Source organism: Pyxicephalus adspersus, chromosome 3 (genome assembly GCF_032062135.1).
Source record: "Pyxicephalus adspersus chromosome 3, UCB_Pads_2.0, whole genome shotgun sequence".
NCBI lineage: Eukaryota > Metazoa > Chordata > Amphibia > Anura > Pyxicephalidae > Pyxicephalus > Pyxicephalus adspersus.
In genome coordinates this window covers 92,123,218-92,150,870 of record NC_092860.1, presented here as the reverse complement: position 1 = coordinate 92,150,870, position 27,653 = coordinate 92,123,218, and the positions used below count along the sequence as shown (strand labels likewise).

Below are 27,653 nucleotides of genomic sequence, written 5' to 3'. Positions count from 1 at the left end.
AAAGTAGGCTTCCTAGCTTAAGGTTCATATGAATTCTGAAAACCTCCTGTCACTCAGATTGTGGGCTTTAAAAACCATGATGTTAAAAGCAGCAACAAAATGAAGCAGGATAGTAATTTGATTCTGGGAAAAGTAGATCCTAGCGATTCTGGTGCCTGCTCAGTTTTCCCAGGTTGGAAATCTACATCCATCTGAGTGAGTTTGGTGCAGTGAGCATCACCATATTGCAGGTCGCGAACCACTAAATGCACAGACTCCAGACCGAGCATGCACAGGGATGCCATATGTCACTCAAAGGGGAAGGAACTTCCCCCCAGAGTGATGTCATGGTACCAGAACCCACCCACTGTCCCATCGCAACAGACCCCACTGGTTGGTACACTTCGGCCCAACTGTCACATGGCCTGGGGGTTAGGGACCTCTGTGCTAGAAGATCCCTATCATGTCTATTTTTGGCTATACACAGACTTTAAGAAAACTAATATTAACGAAAACTATACTAAAATGTTTTTCTATTTACCATTTAATATTATATATTTAATATATGACATAAAAAAAACTTACATTCCTTGATGAATAAATAGGTGAGCGTCAGCATGACAGTGTGTCCACTGTAAAGAAAGTCTCCACATAAGATATGGGATCCCGTGATTGTCAGGCCACCCCCTGTTATCAGTCGCAGAATTCTTTGTGCTTTGGCATAGGAATCTCCATTGAGCTTAGAAATATTAAAATCAATCATACAAAATTAAACATTTACACATAAAAAACATTTTTGTATATAGGTCACAGTCATGCAGGTGTATTTTATGTACCACAACCCACAGCTTTAGCTTTTTTTTCTATCAAGGCAAAGTCCAGATTTACATAGACTGTTCACTAAAGAAAACCTTTTCAAACCATTGCACACCTAAAATGTATTCTTTAAAATGCTGAACCTTTCTTAGATAGCAGTTCAACTCAAGACCAGCATTATACAAGCAGGACGTCTAGTCTTTTTGTTTTTTAAGCTGCTCTGGAAAAGTAACACATTAAATCTGATTACATATTGGTAACATACTTTCTATTCAGACATATGAGAATCTTTGGAAGACCAGTAGTTTAGAATGTTGGCAGGTTTGTCCAGGCAAGCAGCATGTACAACCTGCCTTTTCATTGATATATCTCCTACTAGACTAACTAATCTAGGGTCTGTGTTGACAGACTTTTGTTCAACTCAAGCAGGTTTTGCATTACCATACAAATCTATAAGAATGAACTTTTGCTTGAAGCAGGTATATTACAGTTGATGTAAAATGAGGAGGTCATGTGCAAGCCAGATCCACCTGTCAAGAAATTTTGAATGATCTCAGAAGTATCTTAGACTGGTATCAAACTGACGCTATCTACTCAAAGCCCAAGGAGCGTAGATACAGGCGCTTACAGTCAGCTGGTTTTAGGCACAAAGTTCCAGTCTTTGTACTTATACACTAATGCAAAGGGAAAGAAGGCTGAATTTCTCAACAGCTATTTGCAAAGCTTCATTCAGTGGTAATGTGAGCTGGATTATCCATAGTCATAGAATGATGACTAAGTTTCCAAGATACTTTTACTGTTAACCACTAGTATAACTAGCCCACCCAAAGACAAATAGATTACAGAGTAAAAAACTCTTTTTTAAAGCTTGTGGATATATGTTTATTTTCCAACAACTTCTGCCTACTCCACAATTTAATACCTTCCTTGGTATTAAAACAAATGGTTCTGATGATAAATGTTACACGCTTAAAGCTTAAAAGCACTAAAGCTTTGTTTTTTATGATCAAAACAAGTCTGGTAAAAATAAAACCCAATAGAAACAGAAAAGAAACACATTGAAATCAGTCTTCTACATTCTATTGTACGGTGTAGGATGGGGCAGCAGCATGTAAACTCAACTTATCTTATCAATCTCACTAATGGTATGTCAATTACGAATTTCAGTGTACCAGATAGAAACAACTTCATTATATAATTTTAAATTTACTGTGCAGCATTTCCTTTTAATTTTAATAAAACTTACTTTTGGAGCACACTGGAAGTGCATACCAGGCACAGGTAGGGTTGTGACATACATTGTTATACATCTGTAGAGGTACAAAGTCCCAATGATGAAAAAATACCTTCGACCAACAATTGATCTGTAAATGGAAGAAGAATAAAAAATGAAGAATTAGAACTTTGTTGCTGTGAATTATTATAATGAAAATGTCTTATTTTTCTGTTTTAAAATAAAGGTACAGTTGCAGACCAACTTGTGCCTCAAGCAATAAGCTGTTTGATCTCTTAGCAGTATGGAAACAATGGTTTCTAAGCAGCATGGCTTGGGTCCAACAAAAAACGTTCATCATAACAAGTTATGGTGAGGCAGGCCAAAAAAAACCATAAAACCAATTAAAATATATATATAATATTGAGCCATGGGACATTTTCTCAATAGATCTACATGGCATTCTTAAAAAATAGCTCATTCCATCATTAAAAAAATTACGTCCACTGGTGCACAAACTTCTCCCCTACTGTGCATATGAAGTGACATGACTGCTGGAGTACAACTCCAGTGGACCTCTGGTGCAGCAAAACTAAGAGTGGTGACTCTCATTCATTGATGTGTCTTTTCTCCCTAGCCAGTCACAGAGTGTAGAAAACATTATATGAATAGTCAGTGATTGGCCATGAAGAAATGGGGGCGAACAAATGCTATACTTGTACAGTGCTCTACTTCTTTATGCACGGCCAGAGGGACAGTGGAGGAGGACACCAGCAAAGGTAGTTTGTTATTTTACTTCTACTTAGTAAACATTAACAATTAACATTAACATTAACATGTTTTGATAGTGGTTGATGTTCAACTAGCAAAAGTGGGGAAGACCCAATTTCTTTTGGTCAACCAAAGAGTTCTTAGGGGCTCTTGCGAAGAGAAAAACCCATTAGGTACAAGTTAAAAAAAGTTAGGTACAAGCAAAAAGAAACAATACATTTCCTGAGCATGGTTATTGGGAATATTGCATTTTATGTTGTCATACAGCTGATGTAGTAAACCATTAAAGTGTAGACTTTTGTGTTTTTGTTTTTTTTTTTGTGGGGGTTAATGCTTCACTTCGGAAAATGAATCCTCAGTTTCTAATGATGTCCTGCAGTGTGTATATATGTACTATTAACCCATTCCTCAGAACAACTATTTTCTCAAAAAATGTTACATGTCTTTTATAGATTTTTTAGAAGTACTGCCCTTCAGCACAGTACAGCTTCTTAACTACAATATACAGTAGTAGGGGAAAAGTGTGTGGATATTTGGAAAGGCTGATATTACTGATGCCAGTGCCAAAGGAAAGATCTTTGCAATTTAATCCCTCCATTTTTTGCCAAGTAAAAACTATGCATGTTCATGTAAAAGGAGCGTTTAAAAGCTCCACTTTCAAATGTTTTGCACTAAGCTGTCAGAATTGGAAAGGAAAAAGCATATAAAAAATTAGCTCCAAAAACATCATGTCAGTCAGTTTTTTCTAGTGTTAGGAAACTCTAAGCAAACCTTTTTTTAATTATGGAAATACAAAGCTGTATTAGTTATGTATTTTCATTAGGTTATTTTCATATCAATAATACCATCAGTTTGTTCATTCTATAAAAAGGCAGTTTAAGAAATTTTCAGAAACATTTTTCTCATGTGTACTTACTTATATCTGAGGAACAGCCACTGGAGTAACCAGATTCCAACCAGAATCATTCCACATATCTCTGATACAGAAAAGGCCCATGTCACTCGGTCAATATAGTCAAAGAACTTGTCTGGCAAAGGTGGGTTCACCTCTTTAGGTGGGACTCGTTCATGAACTACTGTGATCATGACTGTGGTTAGAACCATATTAAATAGAGCATAGACAAAGGCAATGCCAGTTTTCCACCATTCCAGAGGAAATTTATTTTTAGAGTCTGCTGGTATTGCAATCTGAATATAGTCTGGATATTTCTTTGCTCCCTTCCTCAAACCATTAGGTAGACCTTTGGTTTTGGTCCTGACAGTTTTGTCATCTTCACTGTTTGAAGAAACTGATCTAGGAAATCCATTCTGTGTTTCACTGTGTGGAACTTCTGTGTGTATTTCAATGTTTGTAGTCTCAATAGCATCCATCGGAGCAACAGTAAAATATGGCAACAGTTTCCTTTTTGGTGATTAAAAAATATTCAAAAATAACTGTATACTTTTTGCAGCTTAAAGTCAGGCACAGGACAAGAGATAGTCTTAGGTTTCAGGCCTAGTATGACATCATCTGTGAAAAGAAAAAATAATTCTTGTTCAATATTGAAATTCCATAAAGTTTTTTTTAACAGGAAAATAGCAGAAGAGATCTCACAGTTGTTTCTAGTACATATCCTATTGTCTCTTTAAGTCCTTTCAATAGTGGTGCTAGTTGGTAGTCGTGTTCAGTATTCACAGTGTATTACTGATTCAATTGACATAGGTAAGATAAACAGTGCAGCTTTTCACCATTTTGCTCAGACACAGAGATCATTAGGTGTGATGCCTGCTGCTATATAACATTTCCTGATACAGGGACCACAGTTACAGCCATAGTTCACAGGTACACTTCTCCAGCCAATGTATTTCACATTCTATAGCACCTGGTACTAATCTACTGCTAACAAAGCCCAGATTACTCCATTCACTTTAACTGTATACACTGTATTGAGCTAACCGACAGCATATCAACTAAAGAGTTCCATATAGTTCTACATGGCAACATCAAGCCTTTAGTCATTATTTCAGAATTTATAATAAATCATTAAATATATTACACACTCAATGTATAACTATCAACTAATACAAGAATATGCAGTTAAGTGTCACAGTTCATTTAATTCAAAATTTTACAGATGAAACATTTAGCAATTACATTACAGTATTTATCACAGACTGATCGTTCCATAAGCATAATAGGTCTCCTTTACCCTAATTTAGAGAGAATCAAAACACCTTCTAAATGAACTGAGCCAAGTTCAGTATGGTATGCTAGTTTACTATTTTTATTTTCTTTGTAATTGTTCTTTGGCCTGAACCAACATAGACCTCCACAGTTTTATGAATAACTATATATTGGCAAATATACATATTAACGGATGCCATTGCTTCACTTACCAGGTGTTAAACTCCAAAAATTTAGTTTAAGGATTCTTTTTAGTCATGCACAGGTTTTTTTATACCAATATCAATAAAAGTCACAACTTAAAACTCCTTTTCAGGTACCTGAAGACTGGATTACCAAACGTAGTTTTATTGAGCCTGGTTTATTTTGTACAACTCTCATCTCTTAAATGATCCAATGCAGGAAACAAATATCTAAATGAAATGTGCTACTTCATTTCCTCATAGTTCTATGTCCCATAATTTTGTATATTTAGTTGCCTCCCAAAGCCTACACTGTAGATAATCTCATTGTTGGCATAGTTCTACTTGAACAATCATTAGACTATGAGTCATGAATGGACAGGCACTGCTGTTGCTGAATGCCAGAGCTATATGAAATCAGAACACATCTATGTGAAAGTGCACATTTCTGGGAAATGTCATCTGAAAGTTTTTTTTTAAATAATGCTATGCTTCTGACAGTTCATGCATCTAGATACAATGCCACCCATTTCAGCACTTAATAATAGGGATGAATGGAACTGCTGATGAACGCTGCTTTGCCTAATTTGATGCAAGAAATTATTATTTTTGTGTAAATACAGAAATTTAGGAATTTAAAAATGTGAGCATTCTTTTTTAGAGCTAATAGACAAACTACTTTGAAAAAGGAATGGGAGCAAGTCACTACTATGGGGACATATCAATGCAAAAAAAAAAAACAATGAAGTTTTATACAGCTTCAAGGGCTACAGTAAAAATACACATATCTTGTAAATATTATACTTAGGGATGCCATAAAGCATTGTCAGGTATAATTTAAAAAACCTTTCAGTTTCAGATCGGGGTTCTACAACAGCTAACTACCTATGTCAGGCACATGGTTTCTACAGCAATGCAGGAGTGTTAGGGAATGTAGTATTGCTTCTGCTTTGGTTGTCACAACATCACAACTGATTGACTCTCCCACTGCTTGAATCCAAAGATAAGAGGAAATGTGGTGTATAAGCACATTTGGCCCATTAAACAGGTAATCTGTCCAACACTTTTCTTTATAATGTACGGGCAAGATGATTTGTGATCCAGCAAGAAGAATGTGGCAAGCATAATACCGCTGTATGGAATACAATATGCAGAGGGAACATTAACCTGCTTTCTATGTGTTGCTCTCTCACTGCCTAAAAGCTTCAGAAACAAAGTCACAGAAAGGCTTTTTTAAAATCTTCACAGTTTTTAAAACCTCATAAATTCCCTTTAATGTGCTATTTAGTGTCGATTACATGCACACTTTAAAAGCCTTTCTTTTCCTGCCGCTTCAAAGAGGCTGTACAGCACTTTATTTGTTAACCAGGTATACACATTGCTGCAATAAAAGCCACAGAAATGAATAAAACAGTCACTGGTATATCAGCAAACATAATCCCGCCCCAAGAACAAACTCTCTGGTGTTCACTGAAGGGTAACAGACAAATCACTAAAAAAATAAAAATACTACCGCCCTGATAATTCTCTTCTTCACAGCAGCTAAAGCCAAATTGTTCGTCTGGCTCCATCTTTTCCCACCAGAGTTTTAACGTAAACAGCAAATGATGCTAATGGAGCATTACTCTAGTGCGATGTTCAGAAATAAAATCACTTTTTCAGCTTCCCAGCAATTAACCACTATGCATGCTGTCCACACTTCTATCTTAAAGGAAACATTTGAAATGTCTCACATTTTTTGATGTTCTGATCATTTTATTTACATATGAAATAAATGAATATAAAAAAACAGATTATATTTCCACAAAGCCAATGTTTCATGTGAACATAATACAGAACAGGTTACAGAAGGAAAGCTCATTTCTTTTTATAGGCAGTCATTTACATAATACTATGAAAGGCAAGCGATCACACCCTTTTTGAGGAATTCTAAAACTCACTTCCCTTTATTGAAATTAAAGTGAACACAATCACTAACTTCTAAACTTTAACCTGTAATGTAATTTCACAAGAAATTTGTAATGTTTTTAAAAAATGCTACTTTCCTTGAAATACATGAATATTTATTCATGCAGGTTCACTTCTTGTTCCACAGTGACAGTGCTGTCCCTGTGTCCCTATTGTGTGCTGTCACGTGGGCTTCTGATAAAGATTAGTGGCCATTTTTATACATATCATGCAGGCATGGTCCACTGTTTTCACAATATTTCAGCAGATAAAAGGGGTTACAATTATTTATTAATGCTGTATAAAAAAAAACTACTTTGTACCCCCCCCCCCCCCATATTGCAATGGTTAAATGTTTGTTTATACCTGGGGTACCATTCTAAAGCTCTTTTATTTACATTATCCTATGCTCCCCCAGGCTTCTGCCTCTTATGCCACCAGTTCTGCACTCTTGTCTTTGGTGCGCCAAGCATTAGTCAAGGTCTTTGATGTAATCCCTTACAATCCAGGATGCACAGTTCTGCACTGCAAGGCAGAAGGTAAAACAGTGCTTTTAAAGTACCATAGGAAACAACATGCAATAAAACCTCTTTAGTGTGAGTGGTGCCCCACTGAAAGAGTAGTTTATACCTTTCAGCTGTAATAGAAAAAAGTAAATGTATTATTTAGAGTAATGTATAGTAGTATAATAATTATATTATAATTATATGATTTTGTCTTGATACAAGGCTCTTTAAATCTGTACAGTGGCACTGAGAGAAGCAGGGCTGTGGTATTTGAAGCCAATCAGGTGCACATTTACTAACATTACAGGGGAAGATTGATGACCTTTCTGTTTTGTTCTTTCTTGTGTTTTTTCACTGTGCAATGAGCAGGCTGCAGTGTTTGCTTTTGGCTAAGCTGTACTTTTCCTTGGTGAAAAAAAGAAACTGCTTTGTGCATGTTTTGTCCACCTGCACTGTTCACATTCTATAGACCGCCATACTTATCTGGGGTTCTGTGCTTGCATATTTCTGGACCAACACCACTTGGTAGAGCCAGCTGCCTGACATCAAAGACTTTGTTAGCTCTCTGTAAAAGTGGCATTCTGATCACTAGTGCATGAAGGGCATTCTTCATGATGTCATCCAATTCAAATTGCATTTTTCCCATTGATTCATTACAACTGGGGTTTATTCAAAATTTATAGGTTTCTAGGTGGTAAAAAGGATGAGAAAGGCTGCTGTAGACTATTTGTATGACTAACTGTGGATGTGTGAGCTCACTAGCAAGGTCCGAGCATTAGTTTTGCTACAATGAATACAGTAAAATGTACAACCACACAGTCTGCTTATAGTGCAGTCCAGAACTGAACAGATGCAGCTGAACTGAGCAAGCATTGTCAGTCTAGGAAAGGAAGAACCCTTTCCGGTATAATTTACTTAAAAAGTAGGACATATTAAAAAAAATATATATTTTGATAATATAGAATATGTGCATGTTTAATTACATTTTTGTACTAACATACATGTTAAGGACTCGGCTATGCTAACCCGCTCTACACCTTCACTTTCCAGAACACCCCCTCCTCTCCTTCGAAACCTAACCTGACAATAAACGTTGTATCATTAACCTGTGAGGCTCCCACCAGCAAACAGTGACTTAACATACCCATGGTAGGCTCATGCTTTCTGTCAAAATGTCTTTCTATGACTTTTTTTAAATAGAGAAACCCTTGAAAAATCTTTCAGGTCCTCAGGGAACCCTAGCTATATTTTACTATATCCACAGCTCACAGTACATTACATTGCTGGCTATTGGGAAGAATAGAGATAGCTAAAGCTTTAGCAACCTCTGCAGGAACTCTTCATTTAACAGGGAGCACGTGACTAAAGTTGTGTATAGCACTAACAGCTATTAGAATTTAATTCATTCACATGTGACTAAAAATGTAAAATTTTATAGGGGCTTAAAAATAAAATTTATATACCCAGTCAATACAAAAGCAATAACTGCTTCGGCTGCAAACATGAAGGTCATCGGTTACGGAAGATGAATCATATAGTATTTATAGGACAATGCCAGAAACCAGTCATCTGTTCCTTCATCTAAATCCCAACCCACTGAGAAAGTCAAATATCAATGATCATCTTCAGCTACTAATATATGTCAGAGCACTTGTACAATAAGATGTTTTAATATCTGATTCTCCTTACTGCTTCTCAATACTAAAGCGGAAATTAAACCCTCTTTGAGGATAAAACATTTGATGAATGGATCACTCTGTAAAAGTCTTCTCCTGCTGACTAATGCAGTAAAAGGAATGGATATAATCAGTGCTCTGTGGTCAAATATAGATGTGTTATATTGTTTTCTAATAAGGTTTTGTAAATGTCATTATGTAATTCAACTCTGTTCTTAGCCTGTGGGCCATCTGAGACTGTGGGCCATCTAAAGCAGCATTCAGATTAGCAGATGACACCGCAGTGTCAATAGGAATCATGGGAAACCAAACTAACAGTGTGATATGTTAACACATAAGGGCCTGGGATATTTTAGGGTTGATTACTATGGGCTGTACACTTAGCAATAAGAATTTTGGCTTTGCTGACTTCAACCGTCCAATCATATGCAAGCAAAAATCCATTTTTTTTTTTACTTTACCTTGCACATAATGGGGTATTCTTTGCAAAGATCCTTTTTACCGCATTCACTAAGCTAAGTGCTTTCTTGCAGAGTGATAATTCACTTTGCTAAGTAAACAGCCTAAACATATTTAGTAAATAAACAATTTTTTGAGTATTTCTTATCCAAAAGCTTAAGTGTTTAAAGTAATCCTTTAAAAGATGATGAACAGAGCTGCTATTGCTGACCTCCATCAGAAAAATACTCCCTGATGGCAATAATGATACCTTACAGGCTCCAATACTTTCTCAGCCACTGAAGTGTTCAGGCAAAAGTAAGATCCCCCTATCTACACACGTGTTTTGGGCCAGAGATTAATGTTTTTTAAACTTGGAGACCAGCGTGACAGCCAAGAACCTATGAATGGCATCACCAAGCTTCCCTATACTTTTAATCAGTATATTTATTCCACAAGGTAAATGTTGTAGAGACAGTATAGCTCATATCAGGGTTTCTAATTTGTTTTTTTACATGGGGCAACCCTTAAAGAAACTTTCAGGTCCTCAAGGACCCCCTGTTATATTTACTGTATCCACAGCTCAAAGTATATTAGTGTGGTGGTCAATAAATGCCTTTAACACTGTTGGCTCATTGGAATGATATCACCCTTTTAAGATCGCCAAGAATATTGGTGCCAGTAGTTACTGACCTGAAAGGTCCACATTTCTTTTTGCTCAAGGAACCTCTAGCAGCCTCTGGAGGAACCCTGGTTGAAGAACACTGGCTTGGAAATACAGTTTATATAGTTGGCAGGGCATCCAGTCCAGCGTTCCATAATTATTTCTACATTTAACAGCCAGGAATCAGTAAATTTTGGTTCAGATGGGCTGCTTCATTCAGTATCCAGACCATTCATTTTAACACAAATCTTTGTATGGGTTTATATGTTTATATTATTTTATGTATGTTTTTGTCTTTAAAGCCTCCCTTATTTAAACATTCAAAAAGTCTTAAGCCTGCCTCTGGGTGCTGTCATCTTGGATGTGGTGTCAGCGGCCCAGCAGACTTAAGGCTGTCACTCAGGTGACTCCATATGGTATTCCATTCTTTGCTCCTCCATCAGAAGCTAAACTCAAGGTTATGTAAGGCAGCAGTCGCCAACCGGTGGTCCGCAAGAAAATTTTGGTGATCCGTGGCTCTGACTGGTGCACCCCAAGTGGGGTCAGGAAAAGTACTTCACTTGAGGGGACGCACTGGCCAGATCTGCGGACTACGTCTTTCATACGGAGCGCAGGCTTTGGGAAGTGAGCGGGTTGTCTCTCTGACCACACAACATCCGGCTCCCCGCGTATGCGTGGCCAGGGCTGGTAAATTTAGAGGTCCACCGGTCTGAAAAGGTTAGCGATCACTGATGAAGGAGTTCAGGGGGTCACAGGGAAGATGAGAGGGCTAGACAGGCAAGGAGCAAAGGGCTGTGCTATGGAATTGACTATTTTCTAGCACGCCTAAAGAAAAACTGCAAGTGAATAAAGTGTATATATAAAAAAGAAAAACATTGCAAATAAATAGTGAATTTACTTGATTATGAGTATGTTTATCTGGGATTATTTAATTTGGAGACAGGGTTTCATTTAAATTTCATATTATATCCCCATTGCACATCATTCTGGAATTTTCCTTGTTGTTTGCTTTGATCTTCTGCTTGGAGTTGCCCATACAGAGAATGCTCATTGTAATTTTTTCATTTTTGTAATATTATCATTTTTAACTTTGAAATATATTTATAACGAAAACACCCAGAAATCAGAGGTGTTTGGTTGCTACAGTTTTTTGGGACAATCCTATAGGAGCAGCACACCTCTTCCTTAATGTTGGAGATACACTTTATTTTTCACTAGGTAGGGCCTTCTTGTAACCGTAACAACCAAACCAAGAACAAGCTGAAAATCCCCAATGTCTATTGCAAACACTGGTCAGTCTCCTAGGAATATTCCCAGCATTTTCCTTCTGCTCACAAAATCACAGAATGAAAATTCTATTCATTTACAATGTAAGCATTGCTTCATTTATACCTGCTGACGTCCAACCTCTACTTCCAGGCAACACAAATCATGGTATAGGCTTGGTCAATCAAACAGTAAGTGAAATCTAAGTAACCCATAGCAACCAATTAAATTTACTGACCAGTGAATTAAATTGTATTGGTTGTTCTGGGTGACACTTGTTTATTATTATTATATATTTTTTTTCCGGATTAAACCTCTCAGTAATTTATAAATCTGAATGAATAAACTCTGACATGTCACAATATACAACAGGAAAGCATGCAGTAACAATAACAATTTGGGACTTCAGGCTGGCGTTGTGGAACTGTGTGCTAAACTGCTAACCTTGCACCTATTTTCAACCACTTGGCATCCTGGAGAGGTCATAGGCTTTTTTATTGGGGTGGTATTCAGATGTGGTTTTAGGGCAGAGCTGGCACATTGAGGAAGGAACGTTAAAAGGGTGGCAGATTGGAAGCTACATGTAGTGTCTCAAAAAACACACCAAATGCATGCCAAAAAAGGAGTTAAACACACTCATTTAAATGACAACCAGGGATTAGGGTCAGTTGACTGACAGCAATGAACTGCAGCAATATCCTCAATAAAACCAACATTCTGAACAAGTCTCAAGGCGCCGTGATTAACATGATTGTAATAGGGAACATGCAACAAAAACCAAACTCTTCCATCCTCATGTGTCACTATACACATCATACATCATACCTGAATATTCTAGACTAGTAGACGATAAATTATGCATTTAAGAATTTGGGGTCCATTGATAAAGCTGGTTTTCATGTGGATGACCAGAAAAGTGACTTTTCTCTGCAGAAATTACAGCACTATTGTGTTTTCCCTATTTAAAAAAGTGGAGATCAGCTGGCATGATCATCACTCTTATGACTAATCACCAGCTCATGAACTAACTGGTGCTCCTTATATTTAATGGCACTTATGTACAAAATGGCAATCAGCATGATCCCTACTACACTTTGTTAGTGGCAAATGCTATAAAACACAATAGAGATCACTGTTGTTAGTTTTAAATACACTGAATACCACTTATAGAGCAACTGCCACAATGTATGAGCAGTTTATGTGTCTGCAATGGAATGGCTTGTGAACCCCCACATCCACATAAGTAGTAATTTCAGTGAATGGACTTTCTGATCACTAAATTAGTGTTAAATTTGAAACAAATTTAAGTATTTGTTGTAACATTCAAGCAAATTAAAGGAAACATTATAACCATTCTTACTATATAAATATATAAAGCACAAATAATGACAACAGAAAACTAGTTTGTAGGAAGGGATGCTATAAGAAGTCATACTAGGCGAAGCTACCAAGAAGAATAACAATTAGACAGAGACATATGTCAAACCACATTCATAGCAACTGAATGCTGGATTATTGGTGCAAATATTCACACACAAAGCAAATACTCCACTTCCTTCAATCATAGGACATATGAACAACCCTTCCCTGGATCCTTATCTGTATTCATGTTCAGCAGTTTCGATTGCTAGAGATGTGACTAATTTATTACAAGCGTATGAAAGAGGCCATTCAACGTCAGCCAATGTTACGGTGTTGTCAACACACACAGAAATATTATAGTAACCAAATTAGACCCTTAATTACATTCACCCAAATATATATCAGAATCTGGTTTACATTCCTCTACCTGCAAACATTAAAAATCATGTCTTCCATAAAACATGACACTGAGTACAAACCTAGAAAAGTGCAGTAATAGCACCACATTAACATACATAGAATGTAAAACATCTTGTACATATAAAGTCATTTGTACAACAGCTAAAAAAAAGTAACCCTAAGGTACTATCAATCTATCAGGCATCCATTTGAGTTTATAGCAGTAGACATATCAATCAGGGCACTGTAACAAGATTATTGTAGAGCTTCTTGGCTCTCTATTTTGACTCTTAAGGGTAAACCCTGTACCATAACCTGTACCAACCTAAGCTTGGTCATACAACTGAAGATCTACCACCCTAATGAGTCTCTGGGCTAAGTCCAGCCCAGTCTAAAACTTCTTTTGATATTTATATGAGATATTTACATAAATACATGGGGGTATAGTGCTTTCTCAAAAATTGCGGCCCCTCTATGTTCAACAGCCCAGCTTTCAAATACTCAGGTTTATATGTGTCATTATCACAAAGGGGGTCAGACTAATGACTATAGAATGTGATAGTTTACATCAACAATCCATTTCATCACATTTCAATCAGTTGATGGTTATTGGCACATCCAATTTAAAACATTAAGCAAAATTCTAAGCAAACAGGTAAACAGCACATTATACATACATACTGTATATAGGTATTGTATTATCTTCCCATCCTGTCCTTAAATGTATACAACATTGCTAGACAGAACAAGCAGGTTGGGGACCAGACTTTTTCCTGATGCAGGAAAGTAATACTGCTTGGTAACCTTTCTGCCCCTTAGTCTATGGCTGGACAAAGAAGTAACAAAAGCACATTCTTTTTTTTCTTTGAAAGTTGCTTGTTGCATCATATAGCAAAGCCCTGGCTCCCTGACTTTCAACCTGCAGTGCAAGACAGAAGGTCAATATTAAAAGTGTATGATGAATTATTGCAAGGTTTAGTGATGGGCACTAACCCAAGGTGAACAGCTACCAGTGATCCTTATAAGACTACATAAAAAGGTGTGATTCATTACCAATGGTTACAACAACGTATATATGCACTGTTTTGTAAAAGTAGACCTCTACTTTGAAGTGTTACCTATATGTTTAAAGGACCACAGTTCTGCTTTGGGTACACTTGCAGTGCAATAAATTCAGAAGTTGCTAATGATGACACTATTCTGAAAATTCTAGTTTTCATACTGTTGCACTAACCCTTCAATATTAATATCCAAATCACTGACACATAAAAAGATCATATTTATATAAAAAACAAAAACGTATAAACGTTATGGTTCATTGACTCCAGTATTAGTGCAAAGTTGACCATGCCAGCCATGCGACTATCATTTTTAGAAGAGGTCAGCAATGACAGCTCATGCTGGGCTCTATAGCTGAGGATATTCTGTATGATTAGGGAAAACACAGATAACCCCTCTCCTTTATTAGTCATTCTGACATAGCAAAGCAGAAACCCCAAGCAACATTATTTTAAGACTTATCAGCAGGAAGACTTTTTTTAAGGTGTGCTAACACTGCAGCTACTCATAAGTGCTTTTAATATCCCTGAGGCATACTCAGCATGTTATGGAAAGGGCTGCAGAAGATAAAAGCTTTAAATAGTGACAGGATGAATCACCAGCTAAAAGGTAACAATCTGTTATGTCTTAATATCTTTAGCAATAAATACTGGAAAAACATTGGAATAAAAGGTACAATGGTGATGTGGATGGTATAGTTACCATTGCTATTCAAGTTTGTCATTCCTCACAGATCAGTGCAATGAAAAAGAATTTCCAATTGGTTGCTCTGTTTCTTGCACACACCTGTGCTTCTGAAGAAGGTGTGTTATATGTTGTACTACATCCAATATTTTGAATGTAGAGTTCAACTGGTAATTTGACATATCTTTTTCATATTAGTTACCTACATGGTCCAAGAAACTCCATACATAGAGAAATACATTTTGAGTAGAGTAAACAAAAACCTTCATATGGCAAAGATCTGATCTCCAAATATTTTTGGTTTAGAATTATCCAGCTATATACAATCCATTCATGATTGCATTATGGTTTATGAACTAGGAAGGTGAATTGAAACAATCATATTCAGCCAGAATACTCTAATCCAGTGTGTCACAAGCAGGTTTGCTAGGGGTTGATCAGTGAGCAATTTGTAACTCTCTTGTAAGTTTATACCTGACACCAATCATCTTTTTGACTATCTGTATGTCTGATATTTTTTCCACTATCCAGTAAAATAGGAGACATTCTTCCTACTGCCCACCACACTATATTCTATGAGCTGTGCATAAAGTAAATATAGTAGGGGTTCTCTGAAGACCCCAAAAAGTTATTTCAAGGGTCCCCTTGGTAAAAAGGGTGGAGAACCACTGCTCTGCCCTGTGAATTCCAACTTCTCGATTAGGTTATCCGCCCAGGGAACAGGATGTTCACAGCTATATTGCTGTTTATCAATTTGACTGCAATCATCCTGGTCTGGTGATCTTCTAGCATCAGAAGTTGTATACACTTACTTTTTCTTCACTGCCTTACTCTTTCTTTCATCCCAGAGAGCCACACTAACACACAAGGTTCTCGGAGTATGATATACTGGCCCTGATTTATTAAAGCTCTCCAAGGCTGGAGATGATACACTTAAATCAGTGAATCTGGATGATCCAGTAAACCTGCAATGGATCTGGTCCAGGATTGAAAACATTTGCTAACAAATGGACCACCCAGCTTTACTGATGAAAGTGTATCTTCTCCAGCCTTGGAGAACTTTGATAAATCAGGCCCATTGTCTTTTCTTTCACATACTGGCCACTGGCCAATCAGCAATGCAGGTAGAATCCTCAATCCTTTAAAAGCACAACGGGGCAGTCAGGGCACCAGTAATTTCTGCAAAAGGGGTTTGCAGGGACCGCCGACATACAGTTGGCATTCTTTATCAATATGTATTGTCACTTGTCCTTTTTTAGTCATAAAACTAAAAGTAGATGATTCTTATACAGCAATGGATGAGCTTGAACATTAACTGGAAAACATAATGCAGGAATTGAACAGAGTTCATTATTACAGTGCAATTAACTCATTTAGGTGGTTAAACTTTGTCAGATTTAGTCTGTGTTTAACCTGCTGTGACATTGCAAGCTCTGATGTTCATAATACAAATGGGCTTTTTCCAATATCCCTGCCATATAGATATAAATATTTAAACTACTGGTGGGAGGTTGCCCTGAGCTAATCAATTGGTGTACGCAAAATCTCTTTGGAAGTGAATAAAAACACTAGAAAACTGCTGTAGATATATACAGACAGCATCTGTGCGAATTTGATTAGAAAACTGACACTTAACAACGGTCACTTAAATTTTCAAGCTTAGGTAATCAAGTTTAGGTAAGAAGGACCTTTGGCATGAAAAAAGTTTACGTGTAAAAATAAACCTTAAAATGTTTGAATTTGGGTATTTTGTGAAGCATGGATTTATAATCCTTAAAGCTTTGTATTCTAAATGAAAAATATAAGCAGAACTAAGATGTTCTTTGAGCATTGTGCAACCACAAATTCATTTACTTGTTTTTGTATGTTACACATGTTAATTAGTGATCCAATTTAAAATAATTTGTTATAAATTAGGAGTAACCTAAAAATAAAAGATGTGCTAAATTACTAAGAAAGGGGACACATTTCTGGTCTTCAATATAGATGCTTATAAAACGATTTAAAAAATAAATCTCAGAGGCATTTACTGTTGTTTCCCAATTCTAACCAAAGTTTTTAGCAAATGTAGCAAAATAATACAAATACAAAAATGTACAAATTATACTTTGCAATTAAGGCAATACATATTAGTGTATAATAACATGCTCACTACAATTGATGTTTTCTAACTGGAAAAAGTCTTGTAGCAATATAGGTCTTTATGTCGATGTATTTGAAGTGATGTTTTGCATAAAGTAGATAGTTCTGAACGCCTGCTGTATACCATTTTCCCAGGGGAACGCTGACTCTCTTAACAGCTATATGCCAATTTTACCAAATGTTAGCCCTGGTGCCAAACCCACTTGCCCAGCTTGCACTGTCTGTCTGGCTTTTACAGCTTTGATCTCCAAAAATAAAATTTCCTGTACAAACATTTGGCGCCCCTATGTATCAGAGGAACAAATTACAGACAAAAAGCGTCTATTTGACGTTTGTTGGTAAATTCAACCATTGTAATGATCACAGAGGCATGAATGTAGCTCAGTGTATTTAGCCACTTCATAGGAAACCTAAAATTACAGTCCTCTTAGAAAATACAGGTTTGGTGGTGCTGACTATAACCCAAGACAGATGGTGTAAGGTACAAATTATAACGGTAAACACATGTACTGTATATATTCAGACCATCTGATCACTATGTACACAACATTATGGTCAGCAACGCAAAAACATAAAGGACATTTAGAAGATACACAACTGCCCCTAAAACATGCCATTTTGGTATTATTATAGGTTGAATCTATCAGGAGAAATTATGGGTGTACTATAAATGTATAGTTAAGTATAAGAGTTGAATGACTATTTTAAAACTCACAGGCTTGTGGGTTTTCTGGCATTTGGATGCATTCTGTAAATTATTTGTGCAAGCAAGACATGTACTATTAGATGCAGTTGCAACAAACTGGGACCGATCATTCAATGGGCTTTATAAAGAGAAATATTGATATAGTGTGTGAACCCTGCCATTATACATCTTATTTGGCCCTTTTTCCCAGAGTCTTATGAGATGATAGCTCCATGTGCTCCTGTGCAGCACTCTTGCAAACACCCTATCCAAAGCTATGTATATAAGCTAGACAATTGTCAACCAATAGGAATGGTCATGAAAATCTGTAATCCATGGTGGATCACTAAAAGGCTGAGCAGATACAGCCACTGTTATTTTCAATGGAGGAGGAGAACTGAACAGTGCTCGATACACAACATTCTAGTGTTGCTGGAAAAAAATGCAATTTAAGGTCTTGTTAACTGATTGGATTAGGGTGATTAAATTAGCTATGGCTATAAATTCTGTAGTATATTCCTGAAGCTGATTAGAACTTGCTGATAGGATGAGTGGTGAAAAGTCTTCAACAGTACAGAAGAGATTCTCTTGAATGTGGCTTACTTCTAGCTATACCATGACCCGGATAACTAAAAGAACCTTTAGAGACACACTGCCTGCAAATATTTATTCTATGTATGTGTCCTGATGACCTAGACATTCCATTTTCTATCAAAAAGTAAAAGAAGAATTTTGTATTTAGATAGACTTAAAGGATGAAAACATATAAAAAGTTCAAAAAAGGGAATGGGAGGAAGTAAATATTCAACAAATGTACCAAGAATTTTACTAAAAAGTTCAGTTTTTTTTCATAATGTAAATGAAATCTAATGTGCTTCCACAGTCTACTTTTCTCTGGTATTGTAATCACAGACTTGAAACCTGAAGTGTGTACATTTGTTCATGTTTTGCCGGCCAGCAGGAGGTATGATGAATAGTTGGTATCGACTTTTGGATTGGTAGCAAAGGTAAACAGGGGGGCAAGCCCTAATAGCTAATGGCTGTTACATCAGTACAGGAAGTGTATATAGAAAACCTCCCTCTCCCCTTGGGCCTGATTTATTAAAGCTCTCCAAGGTTGGAGAGGATACACATTTATCAGTGAAGCTAGTTCAGGATTGAAAACACTCCAGGTTTCCTGGATCACCCAGCGTCACTGATGAAAGTGTATTCTCTCCAGCCATGGAGAGCCTAAATCAGACCCCTTGTGTCCATAATGGGGGGGTAGTTCACAGAGGAAGGGATAATAACTTTTGTAACTTTTGAGCTCATTGTATTTCTGACGATCTGACGATCAACAGGTATTTAAATTGCATAGATCCAACTAAATATGTTTTATTGAATATTTAACAGAACTAAAAGCCCCTGGCATTCTGCACAATAAAAACAGTATTGCCACCATTTCAGGACATTTTAATAAACAAAATTAAGGTGAATGTTGTTTGAACCATTGTTCTTTTTTGCCCATGTTCCTTTTTTATCATTACTTAAAGTTACAATGTTTGTATTAAGCCTTTATTGCCTTTGTTTTATACTGTTTGTACTTTTGTATTTCTTGTTATTCTTGGAAAACATACCGTAATAAAACGTCATATTAAGAAAAACATTATTGCATTACTAGGCTGGGCAGGTTTGCTCTCATTAAAGCATACAATATAACTGGGGGCTGCTCTTTATTCCCATACTGATTTGGTACTGTATGGGGTATATTCCATAACTGTGCCACTGGCAGTGAACTTTGCATATCCCAGCACTGATTATGAAGAACAATAGTATACTAGCTGAAAAGAAAAGTAACCCAGCCAATCAAACTGTTGTCAGACCGAAGTGCCCAAATGCTACCATTGCAATACACAAGCCAAATGTTTTAAATATTAGAATTTATTACATAATTTCTATTATTGTTTAACATGCAGATGTTTATATGTAACCCATAACAAAATAGATTATGTAAAAGAAATGTATAGTGCATTTTTATTGATCATGTTTACTTGTAAAACCCAAGTGATGAGATTTACTTTAAAGCTATAAATCTATAAATAGATCTATAGATCTATAAATACTAGGCTTTAATTTATTTTGAATGATAATATACTTTATATGTTTACATACTTTTCTGTTTTAAAATTTTATGTTTGTAGATTAGCCAGTAGAGATAAAGATAACTAATTATTACACCGACTCTGTCTATCTGCCTAACCACTACACACAATATTAGGCCTTGTTTTCAGCGAGTAGGCCAACTCTTAAGCTATGTACACACGTCAGATTTTTCTCGCCCGATAATCGGCATCGGCCAGATATCGAGCGAGAATCTGGCATCTGTACAGTCGGCGTTGTTCATCGTCTGTGGATCCGTCCTGGCGGATCCACGAACGATGAACGACGAGCGATCCTAATGCAAGGGAAGGGGGAGAGCGCGCAGCAGGGTGCCGCTCCATCGTTCTCCCCCTCCCCTCTCCATAGAGCAGAACGGTGCTGTATGTACAGCACCGTTCATGCATCGTGTAGTCCTTTGTCGTTGGAAAGGATCGTGAAAGATCCTTTCCAACGACAAAAATTGCACGTGTGTACGCAGCTTTAGACTTGATTACATAGGGGTTTTTTTTTTTTACAAATTATATAACAGAAAACACATTTTTTTAAAAAAAAAACATGAACACACACTGTTGTGATCATTTTTTTGTGATCATGCTGATCCTATGTATGTGTAAATCTGAAAATATATATTTTTAAAATTATCTTCTGCACGAAGATTGTAATATTAATGTTAAAATGTTTAATGTATTCACTCTACTTATGTTCACTTATGTCATGTAGGTGAAAGATATTTACAGGCAAACTGAAAATATTTATTTTATTTATAATAATATGTATTCTTTATAATGGTTGTAAATGTCAATAGTGGACAGCAAGTTTACTTTTTTACTGTAAAATCAAAACATTTTGCATTACCCTGGTACTAAGTACCAAGGTACTATTCACATGATTTCAATCAGAGGAACCTAATAAAATAGTCATTTTCATATAATTTCCTTTGCATGCTTATATTAACAGAAGTGATATCAAGAATGTATCATATTACAGAGAGTGAACTGTTCTCTTTTAATAGAGTTCTGGATAAATGGATAAAGATTACAATTTCTATTGGGTTTTTATTGGTACACCATGATCACGATACATATGACCTTGTGTCATGAACTCATGTAGAGTTCCAACTATCTAGAGAACAATATGTTCCTTGGTAGAAACATCAGGGGAATGTGATGGAGATCTATGACTAAAATATATATTACAAAACTGAAATACACCAAACTAATTTTCAACTATACGCTCTGTATAAAAAAATAATTATTTGTTGGTCATCTTCAAATGGGAATGTTTGGATTCATTTTCTTCAGTTTGACATATACTGTAGAAATAGGCAAACAAGCAAGTAATAGTATTAAAGGATCTTGCATTTGGTGTCACTTCCAAAATGCAGCACAACAAAAATACAGGCTCATACAGGCCTAAACAGACAGAACTGGATATAAATGTACGTTTTCATCAAATTCTCTTTACAAATTTACTTTTTTTTGTCAGTGGAAGCAAATGTAATTCTATACACCCTCTAAATTAAAAAACAAATGTAAACATAAAAGCATCTTTACAAAGCTTCAGATATGTGAGAAAGGTTGAATGTCCTTGCTGTAAATATTCTGCACTCCGTACATTTTCTACTCAGCGTGTGGTTCAACACAAAACATTTATTAGACAGATCAGTATCAAACAACATTAGCTGGGTCTGCCCACATTATTTCCTCTTCTAACCAGCTTCTGTTGTACTCATACAAGAAAATTCAACTAACATAATGACAAAAAGCAGCTACACTGCAATTTTATTTAGTGCTATGGTACAATATCCCAGCTCAACAGTGTAGATAAATCAGTGCTGGTTCTGATAAGAGGAATTTGGTCCTGTTGTGGGGTAATGACATACTAGACATACCCTGCAGTACATCACTTAAAATGTATTCACAGCCAAAATGGTACTTAAGCTTTGAATAGAGTAGGGAAGGGTTAAAAACCCCTGTAGTTTTTTATGTGTGTCCTATTGGGCAGATATTCCTTATCCTTAGCCAGAGGGTTTATTCCCTTTCTATTCTTTAACAAAAAAAAGAGAAAAATTTAAACTTTGCATTATATGTGCAAGAACAGCTATTTTATTACACTGTATTTATCCGCAGTTCTTACATAATTAAAATCTAACCCTCCACTGTGTGCCCAAATTTTTCCACTGTGGACAAAAAACAGTGCCAGCAAGACTGTGGTAAGATCTGTCAGGCCATATTTCTGGTGAGAGACCTGTCCATGTATGGACTTCATAAAAATACCATCTTGATACTGGAATCTATTATATAAAACAGCCAACTAGTGATGATGGCTACTCTAGGCCAAGGCAATGTAACAATATAAATACCTAGGATAGTTCTAAATTAGAAATGGTAGACTTATCAGGCAGCCATTCTTTTGTCTTTAGATAAACACTGTAAATTTTCTTGACCACAGATGAGTGTGGCAAGTACATAATGTACTTCTTTTCTAAAGAGATTTCTTTTTATTATTATCATCCTGCTGCAGAACTGTAAAAGCACAATCCTTCCAATATACCACACATCTCTTTATTGATTGCTTTCATCAGAACAGTTTGCTATAAATTCTATATTAAGCAACAATTTGGAAAGTGCAAGCATGCTTCACTTGTTCTGCAAAATTGAAAACACTGAGTATTATTTTCCATGTTGTCTTATTCACAAACTCACAAACAAACCAGGAAAAAAGGAACGATCGTTAAAGTTTTTAAATTTTTTTTACATGTAACGAAATGTAACTTATTATGGGAGCCCTTTTGAAGTTTCAGCATCATAATGTTCCTTCTTCAATCTTGTCTGTTTTCTGTTCCTGCCTGTTTGATTATGGCAACAGCTGAACTGTTTCATACAATAAATCAGGATGACAAGCATATCTCATCTGAAGAACATTATGGCCCTGAATGTTCACTATAGGGTATTCATCTAGGAAATCCAAGCTCCAGAAATCCATGGGTATAACCAGAATTCTACCATAACATTTAATGATTGTTCTATTCCACTAGTACTACTACAGATATATTTGTTTTAAAAAACATTTGACTTTGCTAAGTACGAACTTAATCCAGTGTTTCTCAACCAGGAATCTGTGAAACCCAAGGGTTCCTCCATGGATTTCTAAGGGTTTCTTGAGCAATGAGCATGAGTTAGGTTAATTGGCCCCCCCCCCCCCCCCAAATTGACCTTAGACTGTATAAAGGGCTGCGTAATATGTTGGGCTATATAAAGACTAGTTAATTAATCAATATTGATTCATGATACTGTTATCTGAAACCATAAAAAAACATAATTTATTTAAATCACTAAAACCAAATAGTAATCACAAGAAATATTGGACATACATAGTGTACATTCCCTGAAGCCATGAAAGTCATTTCGAGGGTTCCCCCATGTAAAAAAGTTTGACAAAGGCTGCTTTAGGGTTTAGCAATGTACTTGGAAAGTTTTTCTATAAGGCCACCACAATTGTGAAGAAAATAAAATAAATAAATATTCAGGAAATTGTTTTTCTTTGGCCATGGCGCGTCATAGAAGCTATATGGCAAAGCCACATGAGCGTATGATTTGAAAGTTTTGCACAATTTTAATGACAACCCATCCTGGGGAAAACGTGTTGTATTCTTGTTATGGATAAAAACAGTTACTATTGGCTGCAGCAATCCTACATGACTGATTAACCAATATTCACACAGAACCGCCAGTCAGCCAAACGGCACCCCGCTGCTCGCTCTCCCCCTTCGATGCCATTACGATTGTTCGCCGTCCATCGTCCGTGGATCCGCCAGGACGGTTGTTCAGACGAAGGATGATGGGCGCTGTACACACGCCAAATTGCAACCATTGCAAGTGTGTATGTAGCCTAAGGCTGCCATTCATAATTGTTTATTAATGGTGGTGGGCTAAGCCCATGAAAGGCTTAAATCCAAGGTTGGCCAATCTTAGCTCTATATTACATAAATGTTAAGGCTGTATGTACAGTGTCGGCTGATGAACTACAGGTATTATGGCCCACTAGGAAATAAGTAGAGGAATTACTTGCATGCCCCACATGGCAGTGCTCAACCCAGAAATTATTTTAAGCTGGGTGGGAATAAGATGTAGGTGGATGGCAGCCCCTCTATTATGACCTAAATCATCAGTAACCACCCAAAAACAGCCGGGTGGTTACTGAAAAGTGCCGAGTGGTGCGCCCAGCTAAAAGGGGCTGGGGAGAACACTGCATGGTATCTACATTTTGACATCCGGGTCACCTGATAGGTTCACAAGGGATTTAAAGAAACAAGGGATGCAAGAAACCTAGAATATTTGCTACTTTAAAGTAAAAGGGCTTTTAAATGATTTCACAAGTATGCAAGAGAACATTTTCACATTCAAACACAACTTTAGATACTTGGCAGTGAATTACCCAGTTGGAGCCTTCTGCCATTTTTTGCTACAGATCAACAGTGATTACTAGGCATATACTCAGCTCAATATTAGAAGGTGTCTCCCCCCATAATAGCAGCAGGCCTCATTTATGAAAGTATCTAATACAAGTGATGGTAATGTATCCATACAGTGTTTTCCCCGGGGTGCTGGGTACACCACCTGGCACTTTTCAGTAACCACCCGGCTGTTTTTAGGTGGTTACTGAAGAGTTGAGTCACAATACAGGGGCTGCTAGTTTGGTTGGGCCTTTCGCGTGACTACCATGTATATGGAGTCTTCTTACCTGGAAAAATTGATCAAGCAGGTTTGCCTGTTCTGCATATTTCCTCCTTCTCTACTCCCAATTTACATGAACAGAAATGTTTGACTATTTATGGACCCACCACTCAGTCCTCAAAACCTTGACACAGTTTTACTGTTCTTGTGTGTCACAAAAGTCTCATACATTTATGGGCTGTGTTTGTGTTGTCAACAATGCAAATCTGACTACAAAGGATTACAACTTTAGTGAACAGGACAGAGTTATCTTCATTCCTGATAAAGTTGTGGAAACATTTACAGGACAGATTTGCATCTCATTACCTGCTACATTATATAAACCAGTTTAATTTAGGCTTACTGGCTTTTGAACTGCACAGTGTACTTAGGAATAAGGGCTGGTCCCTACCATTGATGCTTATGAATATTCATATAAAAGAAGAAAAATGCAGTTATTGCAACCTAAATTGTATTAAATCTGTCTAGAAACATGATGTTGTTTGGACGTGACAAATGTAATTTGTTCATTTAGATGCATTTATTGGAAGGCTTTGAAGAGAAAGAAAATATAACCCAGCAATGTGCTATCTTCACTTGTACAGTGACACTCCCTACCAAGCACTGATACATACCAGAACTGATATACACACAGGCATAGTTTACTCAGCAGGCAAGATCCTGCAGTTACACAATACCCATTGTTTAAAATGTTAGGGTATCCAATTTAGTGAAAGCTATACACACCATTACCTGCTTTTCATTGTCATGTCACTTTAAAATGGTCAAACATCAGCTCTATCTCTGATTAATTAGTATCAGAGTAAAGTGGTTTAAAATGTAACGCTGATCTACATATTTAGGTATGTCTGGTGTTATGTAACAAGCTTGTATTAGGAATCTGCACTGACAACCACACTTATCTGTCAAATCAAAGATAATGATTAAACCAGCACAATTAAAAACACCATATTTTTATATTCTCAAACAAACATGAAGCTAGGTATCAGTGTACCTAAGTTTACCTCTTTCCTTATATTTACTATAGGCAGGTATCAACAGAATATATATATATATATATATATATATATATATATATAAATTTAAACTAAATATAACACATTATTTCTAAAAATAAGGAATTTTCTATCCGACTGAGAATTATAATGATATGGATATTAAATCATAGTAATATGCAAAGGGCATTAACTTACAGCAACCAGTCAGGAATTTCCTGATATTACCATGACTATGATGATGTAATAAAAGGCAAAGTTCTGATGTCTTTTGCACATTACTGCACTTTTTTACATAAAGAATTTTCATTCCTGCAATTGACATGTAAAGGTTTTTTTGCCATTCTTTAGAAGTCCCATCCAGAATTAGGGCTGCACTTTGTGTTACAGAGCAGTAAATTAGAGCAGTGACGGGTACCTGGTGTAAAATTCAGGTACAACAGGTATGGCAGGATTTGGAGAAAATCTTGCAATGCTTTGATTCCACTTGTTGTCACTGTAAGACAAATGAAACCTTCCTTTTAAATGTCTATTACAAGAGTATTACCTATAGTCTGCATGCAGCAACTTATGCTGAGGACTTCCAGTCTGATCTATGTGACAATGTGTTACAGCTCTCTAAATATTTAGAAACATTTGAAACATGAAAATACACTGAAGTTTATAGTTTATAAAGTTTATAAATGTTCATTTAAATACTTATAAACTGCTCTTGGTCAGGAAGCTTGTGATAATTGCACTACCTCACCCACCTCACTCATCTACAAAGAATTTGGCAGTGCAATGGGTGACAGATCAAAGGGGAATGTTCATTTGAAAGTTCACACAAAATAAAAGAAAGTAATTACTGGCAAGGCACAGATAGAGTCATAAGACAGACTAGGTAGAATCTATAGGTATACCATGATAAAAAAAAAAGTATTTCTAGCTGCATGCAAGGACTGCGAGCTAATAACTTACACCTTGTAAAGCACTGATATTGCTAATGATGTCTAATGCATTTAAAGCACACATTTCCAGTACCATCTGATGCATCGGGTAGTCATATTAGCAGTGCCAACTTATGCCCATAGAAAACACATTGGTAGTGCCATCTAATTCACTAAATACACACATAGCCAGCGCAATCTAATGCACCCAGCACACACAGTGGCAATGCCATCTGATGCACTTAGTATATACACTGGCCATGCCATCTGATGTACTCAGCACTGGCAGTGCCATCTGATGCACACCCCTAGTCCAGCAGCACCACAGAAAGTTTCCCCCAGCTGATGGGCAGCAGAGTATGCCAGCTGGCAGTATATAGCATGGTGCACTCACCTGACAGTGCTGCTCCTGTGGCAGGATACCAGTGTGTGTCTGTGTTGCACTGGCTGTGTGTTTACAGAAGTCCTCATGATCCCTGCCCGACCCCTTTTTTTCCTTCTGTCTGCACTGTGTGCGATCTCCTCCTCCTCCAGCTCTCCTCCTCCTGCAGGCTGACATCACTCTGTCCTCTCCCTCTGTACAATCTGCTGCTCCTACCATCCGCCCACTCCAGCAGTGACTCAGGGAGAGGGGACATGGCAGGCAGTCCAGGCTATCCACTGCCCAACCCTGTACAGAGGATGTAATGACAGGAACACTCACATCTTCCATCTGGTCAGGGTTCTTTAATGTGATCCTATTCATAAGTAACAACATTCTGATTCATTAGAGGTATTTTTAGCAGCTTCTATAAAGTCACTTTAAGTGATGAAAGGGAACATCAGAACCAGGTGACTGCAAATGTGAAAAGCCTTCTGATGTTGGATGTATAAAAACTAATAAGGGCTTCTGTAGATGGCC

The 27,653-nt window shown here is 36.8% G+C and overlaps 1 protein-coding gene across 2 annotated transcripts in view; it reads right to left on the bottom strand.

The window, feature by feature from the left end:
• SGMS2 (sphingomyelin synthase 2) overlaps positions 1–27,272 on the bottom strand; it is a 34,275-nt gene extending 7,003 nt beyond the window's left edge. The window contains exons 1-5 of one of the 2 annotated variants that reach the window (XM_072405685.1): positions 27,147–27,188; positions 26,242–26,319; positions 3,696–4,289; positions 2,042–2,159; positions 565–718 (exon numbers count right to left, since the gene is read on the bottom strand). In XM_072405685.1, coding sequence (XP_072261786.1) covers positions 565–718; positions 2,042–2,159; positions 3,696–4,150 — 727 coding nt within the window. In that variant the 5' untranslated portion in view covers positions 4,151–4,289; positions 26,242–26,319; positions 27,147–27,188. Of the gene's footprint in view, positions 1–564; positions 719–2,041; positions 2,160–3,695; positions 4,290–26,241; positions 26,320–27,146 lie in introns of both variants that reach the window. The other variant, XM_072405684.1, reaches the window with a different exon arrangement.
• Between the last annotated feature and the right edge of the window lie 381 nt (positions 27,273–27,653).